Genomic DNA, 10347 nt, shown 5'->3' with positions numbered 1-10347 from the left:
CCGCCGCACCCCACCGTACTCGCCGTCGCTGTGACAGCTCCCGTCTCACCATGCCTCTCGGACTGCACAACCCCCTGCCCTCGTCCGTCGCAAGTAAGTCCTGCCTACCCCGCTGTGCCCTCGGGCCCTCGATGACGTTGCCGGCTCACATTCAAACTCTGCTGCAGGCGAGATCAAGAAGACGGGCAAGATTCTCACCTCCTTCATAGACCCAAGGCAATCCTTTGGGCCCGACAAGATCATTCCCCCGCAGATTCTCGCGAATGCCAAAGTACGCCCTCTCTCATCTTGTGGCTGTTCCGAACCCAGCCGAAGCGCTTCGTATGACACAGACCGGGCGCTAATTTACAACCCCTCTCCAGGGCCTCGCTATCCTCACCGTCTTCAAGGCCGGCTTCCTAGGTTCTGGCCGTTTCGGCTCTGGCGTCGTCGTCGCCCGTCTTGCCGATGGCAGCTGGTCGGCCCCCTCCGCCATCGGCACCGTGGGCGGTGGGTTCGGTGGTCAGATCGGGTTTGAACTGACCGATTTCGTCTTCATTCTCAACGATGCGGCGGCTGTCAGGACCTTTGCGCAGGCCGGTTCGCTGACGCTGGGTGGCAACGTCTCCATCGCTGCGGGGCCGGTCGGTCGCAATGCCGAGGCAGCAGGCGCAGCGAGCTTGAAGAGCGTGGCGGGTGTTTTCGCATACTCCAAGACCAAGGGTCTCTTTGCCGGCGTCAGTCTGGAGGGCAGCGTCTTGATTGAGCGCCGCGATGGCAACGAAAAACTCTACGGACGTCGCGTTCCCGCGCGCCAGATCCTCGAGGGCGCAGTCCCTATCCCGCCTGCCGCGGAGCCGCTGATGCGCGTGCTGAACTCGCGCGTCTTCGCCGGTGTCGCTGGCAATGGTCCCGCCTCGGATTCCATGTACAACGACATGCCTGTGTACGACGACTCGTACGACGACTCGGTCTGGCAGGGCAGTCGTGGCTCCGCTTACGGCGAGAGCCTTCGCGGCAGCCGTAATGGATCCGTGGCCAGCTTTGATAGGCCCCAGCGCGCCAGCACCTGGAGAGATGACATTTACGACAGCTCTCCTTCTCAAAATACTGGTGGTCTTAACCGGTCTTTCAGCACCCGCGCAAACCCCAGCGAAACCTTCGACAGCATGGAGCGCCGCAACCGCGGCCTCAGCGCCGACTACACGTACAGCGACAGGCCCAAGGTTGCGCCAGGAAGACCGGCGGCACCGAAGCCGCAGTTCGCCGCGGCCAAGAGGCAGAGCTTGGCGGCAAACCAGGCCATTGCTAAGTTCACGTTCGCGGCAGACCAACCTGGCGACCTTGGGTTCAAGAAGGGAGATGTGATTACTGTGCTCAAGAGAACGGAGAACGACACAGATTGGTGGACGGGCAGAATTGGCAATCGGGAGGGCATCTTCCCGAGCAACTACGTCCAGATGGCCTAAGGAAGCATTTCCTAGGTTACCTTGATACCCCCTTAAAAATGCTCATGTTCCAGTCTGCTTTTTTCATTTTCGAGATACCTTACCGGCCAATGTCTTCTGCACACCTTTCTTTCTTTCTCTCTCTCTCTCTCTTTCCAGAAAGATAGATTGGCCCGGGCAATCTCTCTTCTTATACATCCCTTCGGACATTTCCTATTTTTCCTTTGGCATAGCAAGGCGTTCGCGGGTCAAGCGTAGTCAATTTTGTTACGGCTTCGAGCCAGATCAGTAGTTTCATTACACTCTTGTCAATGGATTCATTTCTTGGGGTTATTGTCAAATCGATCCGCCTTTGCTGCTTACTTGCTTATTGTGCTCTGGATACACCTGCGATGCGGTACCATACTATGGAAGATCTGCGTGTGCGTCAAAGAAGGTGCGTAGGCCGTCACATTCCCTTCTCTCTCTGCACAATCTCTCTGACATCGCTCTTTACACTAATGTCCCATCCCGCTCGCTCATCCACATCTCAAAAATTTCGTCCGCGGCCCAAACCTACCCACCTGCCGACGGAGCTCGGACGCGCACGGAGCCAATAAAATCCAAACCCGCCGCCCACACAGCCGCCTCGGCTCCATCAATACGAGGTCAACTGCCGTCCCCTCTCTGCTCTAGTAGTAGAAGATGTTCAGATAGTCGCAACCCCGCCACGATCGACTTGTTTAAGCTCCGAAACCGTTTCAGGGTCTATACAGTGAAACAGTCAGTGCCTAGGAAGCGTCTCTGAGAAAAGATGCTCCCGCTCGAAGACCACGGGGATGAAGAACAGCCAAGAGACCACCGTTTAAAGAATCAAATTACCACAACACAAGCAGATGATTGGACATCTGCCCACGAAAGAGGCGAATACGGCTTAGCGGCCTCCGCGTCCCTTTGTTCCAGCAGGCATATATAGCAAACGGCAACGCGCCAGCTACTGTCCATCCACCAACCACTGTCGGCAACCCTTTTGCTTGCAATCAATACTACCAACTTCGCCCACGTTTCTTTCAACGCTTTTACTTTCGATCTACGAAACAATGGCCTCTTCGTCCTCCGTCCCCGTGGAACCTGTCAACGAGAAGGTATTCAACAAATGGTTTCCTAGCGGTTGCGCCGTCATGTAAAGAAGAGGGCAAACAAAGAGAAAAGAGAAGGGGGAGGGGTTCTATCAGAACGACCTGAATACCAAATAAGTTTCCTTAACCACGCAAAAGTCTCCAGATTTCTTTTCTCCCAAGTGACTTTTTCCAAGCGCTTAAACCACAAGAACCCATCGCGGCGCACCCACCAGCCCTACACACTACATTTCCTAGTAAAAATATAACCAAACTTGCAGAAACACACCTTCACGCACCGAGCACTTGTAGCTCAGGGGTAGAGCGCAGGATTGCAGTCACCCTGCAACCATCCCGAGGTCAGCGGTTCGAATCCGCTCAAGTGCTTCCCTTTTTTTTTTTTTTGCGTGGGCATGGATAGGTCGCTGTGGGTGCGTTGGGCGTGTGCGTGTGCGGGGTGGGGACTCGAATACGGGAGGGAGGGTGTGTGTGTCCGGGTGGGGCCGGGGGAGGGCGAGTGCGGAATTTTTGTGAGAGGGGGAAAGGGAAGGAGGGGTTGGGAGGCGTGAGTGTGCTAAGAAGGTATGGGAGGGTGTTTGAGTGGGAATATGTGCTGTTGCTTTTGTACAGCTGGAGACGGGAAGGTTCAATGATGACGAAAGCAGCTTCGGGTGTATAAAGATTATCTCGGACAAAGGAACTACGGAAATATCGACATCGAAGGCTACGACGCAGCAAGTGGATGGATACTCTGCTATAGGTCATGCAATGCAACCCAGACCCGCGAACACATCTCCATTTTCTCTCCAATGCTCCCCTTTTCGTATGGTACAATGTTCATTCAGGGAAAGAACGCGACTCTGCAACAGCCCCAATGCCGCAGCAATGCCAAACGCATAATCACTTCCGGGCTCCCTACTCCACAGCAGCACTCCGCAACCAAACCAGCTCCTAGCCCTGACTACGCGGCGCCAAAGCCCCTCGCATTCTCAATCGCGACGCCGAGCTTCTGCTCCAGCTTCTCGCGGTCCTTGTACTCAGGCAGCAACAATCGGCCAAAGCACGTCGAACTAGTCGGCAGGCCCTCGCCATCCGGCCCGTTCCGCTGCACCCAAAAGACAACGCTCTCGATACCCGCGACGGGGACACGGTCGCTGGCCGTCACGAACTCGAGCAGCTTGCGCTTGCGCTCTTGGTCCCACGCGTGTACCACCGCCCAGAACTCGCGCACAAACGCGTGCTCCGCGCTAAAGCCGCCGTCGTACCGAGTCACGCGCTCGAGCGCGTGCGTGTCAATGTGCATGCTGCCCTCGACGGTGCGGCGCAGCAGCGAGGGCCGCAGCAGCGCGAGATGCTTGGCCGGAAGACATGTGCGGAAGCCGCGCGCGAAGGCGTCGAATTGTGGCTTTATGGATTTGTCAACCAGCCAGCTGATATAGTCGCGCACGTATTGGTGGCGGTTGGCGTTGGTCACAAGGGGCGCTTCGCTGGGCTCGGGTGGCCAGTTCACCACCAAGGCGAAGGGGTCGTCCGTGTCGGTATAGTCGAGGATCGTGTATGGTGAGGGTGTCTCGTGGTCTAAATCTGCCATGTTGATGTTGATGACAAGGCCGCGCGCTTCGAAGCTGAATTCGTATTCGCGGCTGAGAATGTCGCCGACTTCGTCTTCGCAGGAGAGGAGGAAGTCGAAGCTCCTTGCTAAATCGGGCCAGCCATCGCGTATTTGGTCAACGTTGATGACGGGTTTGCCAAGTAGACGCCGGTAGAAAGCTTTGGGGAGAGTGACGGGTAGGGTGATTCCGTTGTAAACGGCTATGGAGAAAAGAAGGCCAATGAGCTCGAAACGAGATAGTGGTTCGAGAGAGAAGGGCTGGAACCAAGTCATGCGGTTCTGGGGGTCCACGGTGAACATGCCTGTGCATCGCTGTTAGGAGGCAATCCTTGGCCACGAGACTCGGAGAACTTACCATTGTCAGGGTTGAACGCCTCGGCCAGTGCAGCCCTAAAGAATTCTTGGGCGACACCACCCTGATCAACGCCGCGTTCGCCTTCATCCACACCTATCCGCACCTTCAAAGGTAGCAGCAACTGTCTTTTTTCAAGTCCCCACAGTTGGTCGAGTGTATCCTCAAGAACATTACTCCGTCGCACATCCAGTTTGAGGTACCTACTAGAAGCAACCGCATAGTGCTCATTTAGATAATTTCGCCATGAGTTGCTCAGGAAATGGCGACTGAACCTGTCTTGAAGCGACCAGTTGTTTCCACTCGTGGTATACCACTTCGACATGCTCGAATAGCTGAATGTGCGGAAATAATAAACCAAAACATGGTCTTGGAACAGGAACGGATACTGAAGGAGATGGAAAGTATTTGGGTCTTCCTTTCGGTCCATGTAACTCGTCGTAAGCTCTAACGTGTCGACCTTTTCCCTAAGATGTTGTACGTGAAAAAAGCGTTTCCGGAGGCCAAGCTCCGTATGGAACCTATCTTGAGGTTGTTGGTATAAACCAGAATCTGGACGTGTAGAGCAAACTTACACATATCGGCGAGGACCTCAGCGGCAGCGCCAACTGTGTCCCATCGCTTCAACTCTAGTTGGCCCTTCCAGTGCTTCATGATGAGTGTTCTCAACCATTCGATGAATACACCGGACACCGACCAACTTCCCCATGTTTCTCGCTTCCATTTCAAATTATCGCCATCAGCGGAGCTGGCTTTCTGCCTTTGTCTTTCGACATGAACCAAGTGCTCAATAACAATATCCATCGCAGGTCCAAACGGGATCGTGCTGTCATGCTTTGCCGTGGTCTGCTGGATCTCCGCGAAGCACCGGCGAGCAGCGACGGCACGCGCTAGGCGATCAGCTAGCCGTACAGCTGGCTCATACTCCAGTTGGTCGATAGTGTCCAGCCAAGGCATGCTATAAGCGTCGTTTGGCCGTTCTCGACTACTCGTGTTAGGTAGCATCATACCCTTAATCCGCAAGTTCCGTATCTCGTCCCAAGTTTGCGGTCGTCCCTTTGTGACGAGCGATGTCAAAGCGTGAATACAAATCATTATGATATGAGCAGCGTCCATGTCCGGGATATACTCTGTTTTTGGGCAATCATTCGGATTACGGCGACCAGGCAGTTTAGGATCCAACGCGTAGAGCGCTGCATATCGTCCCTTCTTGTTCTTCCGGACTTTCAGTTCCGGCGGCGGGACAAAGAGACTTTCAAGGGCGATCCAAAGGCTATCAAATATCAGAGGTCCGTTGATACTTTGCCATGATCTGAAAGCATGCTCCATTTTGGATGGGTCCAGATGCCCCAAAGGTGAGCCGCGCATATCTTTTGTAGGCTTCTCAACGAAGGACCTTAGAAGTATGTCCGGACTGCTTAGGCAGTGAAATATGGACTGATCAACATACTGCGAGCTGAAATGCTCATGCGCATTTTCATTAAGGTAGTGAGCTGGGTCCATAGATGTGCTTTTGTTCACTCGAGCCTCAGAGTTTGCGCGACCTAGTCGTTTCAGCTGGTCCATTATTTCACATGACAGGTGCGAAGCGATCAGGGTCTTTTTCTTAGCAGATCGTCGCCCAGGCAAGTCGTGATTTATGACCATGGAAGGAGATGTCGAGCTAGGCTGCAAACCAACAGAGATATGCACAGCCGAGCCCTTAGCAGAACTATCTGGTGATGAGGTCGGGCCAGAGCTTTTGTGTGACTCTCCAATGCTCTCATTTGATGACTTGACAGAACCATTGGTATCTGTGGACTCGTCAGAATCGGCCAGGCCAAGCGGCCGTCGGTTGTTACCTTGGTCACCGAGTGTATTGCGCCTGCCCTTTTCATGGTCTATGAGTGCTGGCTTTGTCAACTTCCCGTTGTGCGTTCCATTGACAACTATGCGCGCATCTTTTGACGCTGCAGAAGCTTCGAGGGACTTGTCTGCCGAGGGTTCTTTGACGTTGTCCTCCACGCCCCCTTCCTTTTGGCTAGCCTCCTCGGCCAGTGCTTCATTAAGGGGACGCTGGCATCCGCACGGGCACAGCCCAGCTCGCAGGTGGAATGCCTCGTACTCGGCAGACTTCTCATCGCGCCATTCCGTGGAGTGTACCTCTGGCTCTTCGGGCTGGTTGAGCGTACGGGCGATACGGGTATTGAACAGGTTCTGAGTGAGAGACCTGGGATCTATATCCGGATGCCTGACGCTGGGGTGGAAGCGCATTTCTGCTGCAGCCTTTAGCTCTGGCCACGCACTCGGTACGTGTTCGCACAGCCCAGCAATGGGATCGTCCTGGCTGGCAAGGTGATATGCCAACGCTCTGGTTGTAATGTCCGTATGGCGTCGTAGGGGTTTGTCCGAAACGCGGCTGACGCAGCTGAAGCATGTAGGCGTGGTACAGAGTTCATTGATGCACCCATATCGTACTTGAATCATGTATCTATGACAAGACCAACAATCAGTCTACTCTCATGAGCTGGAGCAAAGCCAGCGACCGCCGGTACACATACCGGTAAACCAGGTATTGGAAGCCAGCCAGGCGGAGGCTGTACTCTCCGTCCAGCGACTTGTCTTCCAGGTCCAACGCGACGCTATTGCGAAGCAAGAGATCCCACGGGTTGTCGGCGGCGGGGCGCTGCGGGCCAGGACGCCCCATGTCTTTCGCCGAAGAGGGCGCCGGCCCTCGTTCGCGTCTCGTCATCTCATGGGACGGCGGACCTTGTGCGTGGAACGGGCGCGTGGCCGGGGCGGAATCGAGGCGAATCGGAGTGGTGGTGGCGGAGGTGAGAGAGATGGCACAGGCGCATTACGCGCAGCGTGCTAGATGATCATGGAGAGATGGCAGATGGATGGGTACTCGTATGTCCAGTCGGCGGCGTATGTAAGCAGTTGCTGAGGATCCCTGCGCCGGGGTTTGGATTGGAAATCGGGGCCAACGTCATTCGCACCGCTCAGCCCTATCGACTTTGTAAAATTGGTCGAGGCTCGCCGTATCGTTACGCGCTTTTGCCACTGCGCTTCCCGCTCGCCGTTTGTCTATCTCTCTCCTCCTCCTACTCGTACCCGTGTTTGCGCCTCTCCTCACCCTTCGTCTCTGTTCGCGCGGCGCTGCTGAGTGCAAACACCCACAGCCTATCGCTTTCGGCCCGCCCACTCCTGCCCACTCGATTCTACCCTCGACTTTTCCTTCACCACCTCAACTTCCCACCGCCATACCTCCAGTCACAATGGCCTCCCTGTCGTCGCATCCCTTCACCTGCAACACCTGTCAGGTGGCCTTCCGCGCCAGCGAGCTCCAGCGCGCTCACATGCAGACCGACTGGCAGTAAGTCATGCCCCAATATCGCGAGAGCAAAGTGAGCCTGACCCCGCCAGTCGCTATAACCTCAAGCGCCGCGTCGCCTCGCTCCCTCCGCTGTCTTCTGAGATTTTTGCCGAAAAGGTCCTTGCCAACAAGGCCACCGCCGCTGCTACCGCCGCGAAAGCCCAGTTTGAAAAGCTTTGTGAAGCCTGCCAGAAGACGTATTTCAGCGAAAATGCTTTCGCCAACCACCTCAACAGTCAAAAGCACAAGCAGAACGTCATGATCATGAACAGGCACAGGGCCGCCCGCGCCGGCGGCAACGACGATGATGCCACCTCCGTCATGAGCTCTACTTTCTCTCTTGGCGAGCCGGTTGAGACGTCCTCCGTTGGAACTGTCGCTGACAAGGAGTCTGAGGCGGATGTTGCGAGCGTGGTTGACGGTATGGAGAACGCGTCCCTGGAGGAAGGAGGTCCTGTTGGGCGCAGGCCTTCGCGCCCCGAGGAGCGGAAGCCGGCGCACCCTCTTTCCCGGACTACCACCACCACGACCGACGGGGAGTCGAAACCTGCCGTCCCCGAGCAAATCCTGGACTGCCTTTTCTGCAACTACCGTTCTCCTACTCGCGACCTGAACCTTGGACACATGCAGCGCTTCCACAGCCTGTTTATTCCGGAGCAAGAATACCTCGACGATCTCGATGGACTTCTCAAATTCCTCTGGAGGAAGATTCACGAGTACTACCAGTGCCTTTACTGCAACAAGATGGTTTTCACGGCTGCCGGTATTCAAACGCACATGCGCGATGTTGGACACTGCAAGATTGCGTACGACAACGAGGATGAACAGCTCGAGCTTGGCGAGTTCTACGATTTCACCAGAACCTACTCGGATGATGGTGAAGGCTCGGAAACGGAAGGAGAAGGCGGCGAGGGCGACGAGGAAGGCTGGGAGACCGATTCCTCCGTCTCGGACGTGCCCACGGACGAAATCACTTCTGTTCCTATCGACGACAGGTCGCACCGATACGCGCAACTATCCCAGCACAAGCACCACTCGCATGCGGACCCGCGCCCGCACAAACACGTCGATGGTTTCCACAGCCACGCCCACACTGGCCCGCGTGCTGTCTATCGCGATGAGTATGAACTGCACCTGCCGTCTGGCCGTACCGCCGGTCACCGCTCTCTCAACATGTATTACCGCCAGAACCTGCGCAACTACCCCTCGGCTGCCGAGCGTGCTGATCAGCTTCTGCTCGAGGAGGGCCAGACATTCCGCCGCTCTTCTGACTCCGACGATGAGGAAGAGGGTGGTGTCGGCCTGGAGCCCGGCCAGGGCCAGGTTACCCGCGGTCGTGGCGATGACCGTGGACGTGGCAGGCAATTGGTCACGAGGGCGAACGGCGGTTCGGGCATGCTTGGCGTCAGCGACATCAAGAAGCGGGAGGTGCGCGCCACAGAGAAGAGGGAGGCGAAGCGTGCGCAGCGCGACCAGGCGCGCGCGGAATGGACCAAGAACAAGAAGGGCAACTTCCAGAAGCATTTCAGGGTAAGTCGCACTACTGTCTGCATATCCTTCGTATACAAGAGCTAACATTTTCGTCCAGGATCCCCTTCTCCAGTGAGTGCGTGCGAGTATTTGCGAAGTATTTGTTTGGTGCTTTTCAGGGTTGCATGGGTTGCGGACGGCTACTTGCACGGATGCGGTCGTTATGGCTTTCATAGAGTTATGAACGGAGTGCGGTGTACATTGCAAGCAGCTATACTGAAGCTTAGATGAGCATAGCATATATAGACATGTCATGACTGTCGTCAGAAGTACTATATCGCACAGTGACGAGCAGGTATGTCTCCTGTATTCTTCTAGAAGAACAAGAAAACTGTGGCGACTGCTAGATCCGGAGATAGGTATCACTGAGGCATGATTCATCTATCCGAACACCCCCACTTTGCAACCAGAAAATACTAGGAGCAGGGTATGTACGCTAATCATTGCAGAACCCACAGTCATCCGAGTCGACATGTCTGGTACTTACACGAAGCTCCACAGTCCCATATGTGACCCAAAGCTCAAAACTGGCTCCCAAAACTCAAAGTGTACTCAAATGGCAAGAGTAATACGAATACGCTGCTACTGAGCCTAGGATACGACAAGCATCCAGCAGAAAGTGCATCCTCCGACCCGAGTTAGTTGCAATGTGTGCTAAACTAGTAAGTGCCCTGATCTGCGTCTGAGCATGATGGCCTTACGGGATAGGAACACTGAATGTTTCCAGACAATTTATGGTGGAGACACAAAAACGCTTACATGTCATACGAACGACAGTATAATGACACACCTCTATCACATAGGTTTTTCAAGATCAAAGCAAAACTTCGTTGCGTCGGCCAGAACCGGTTAATCGGAGCTTTCAATGCCACACAAGAACCCGCTTCCAGCAAGCCACAACACCGAGCCCAAAGCACTGATGCATCACTAAATGATAGCAACAACTTCATCTCCGAATTATAGCAGTTGGGTGT

General features: G+C 55.0%; 4 protein-coding genes and 1 non-coding gene across 5 annotated transcripts; 4 read left to right on the top strand and 1 right to left on the bottom strand.

The window, feature by feature from the left end:
• Positions 1-50: 50 nt before the first annotated feature.
• On the top strand, positions 51-1448 carry K452DRAFT_237504 (uncharacterized protein; the record flags this gene model as incomplete). The annotated part of the gene is made up of 3 exons (XM_033537593.1): positions 51-93; positions 168-271; positions 363-1448. 3 exons carry the CDS (start codon positions 51-53, stop codon positions 1446-1448), a joined length of 1233 nt encoding a protein of 410 aa, XP_033392195.1.
• A 145-nt stretch (positions 1449-1593) lies between these two features.
• Positions 1594-2123, top strand: K452DRAFT_130161 (uncharacterized protein). The gene has a single exon (XM_033535279.1). The coding sequence runs from the start codon at positions 1739-1741 to the stop codon at positions 2024-2026; it is 288 nt and encodes a 95-aa protein (XP_033392194.1). The 5' UTR covers positions 1594-1738; the 3' UTR covers positions 2027-2123.
• A 703-nt stretch (positions 2124-2826) lies between these two features.
• On the top strand, positions 2827-2911 carry K452DRAFT_t157. Its single transcript has one exon. It is a non-coding gene; the product is annotated as a tRNA-Cys (tRNA).
• Positions 2912-3485: 574 nt separating this feature from the next.
• K452DRAFT_237496 (uncharacterized protein) lies at positions 3486-5991 on the bottom strand (the record flags this gene model as incomplete). Its single annotated transcript, XM_033537592.1, has 3 exons — positions 3486-4438; positions 4492-5013; positions 5064-5991. The coding sequence occupies 3 exons, from the start codon at positions 5989-5991 to the stop codon at positions 3486-3488; spliced, it is 2403 nt and encodes an 800-aa protein (XP_033392193.1).
• Positions 5992-7512: 1521 nt separating this feature from the next.
• Positions 7513-9726, top strand: K452DRAFT_259088 (uncharacterized protein). Its single transcript, XM_033538485.1, has 3 exons — positions 7513-7843; positions 7894-9373; positions 9432-9726. The coding sequence occupies exons 1-3, from the start codon at positions 7746-7748 to the stop codon at positions 9447-9449; spliced, it is 1596 nt and encodes a 531-aa protein (XP_033392192.1). The 5' UTR covers positions 7513-7745; the 3' UTR covers positions 9450-9726.
• The last annotated feature ends 621 nt before the right edge of the window (positions 9727-10347 follow it).

The sequence above is a fragment of the Aplosporella prunicola genome, assembly GCF_010093885.1.
Source record: "Aplosporella prunicola CBS 121167 unplaced genomic scaffold K452scaffold_47, whole genome shotgun sequence".
NCBI classification, from domain to species: Eukaryota; Fungi; Ascomycota; class Dothideomycetes; order Botryosphaeriales; family Aplosporellaceae; genus Aplosporella; species Aplosporella prunicola.
The sequence above is the reverse complement of the archived record's forward strand: the minus strand, read 5'-3'. Positions and strand labels throughout refer to the sequence as shown.

Coding starts and splice junctions, on each gene's coding strand:
- K452DRAFT_130161 (XM_033535279.1), top strand. CDS start 1,739: ATGGATTCATTTCTTGGGGTTATTGTCAAATCGATCCGCCTTTGCTGC.
- K452DRAFT_259088 (XM_033538485.1), top strand. CDS start 7,746: ATGGCCTCCCTGTCGTCGCATCCCTTCACCTGCAACACCTGTCAGGTG. Junction 7,844..7,893: donor CACATGCAGACCGACTGGCA/GTAAGTCATGCC, acceptor TGACCCCGCCAG/TCGCTATAACCTCAAGCGCC.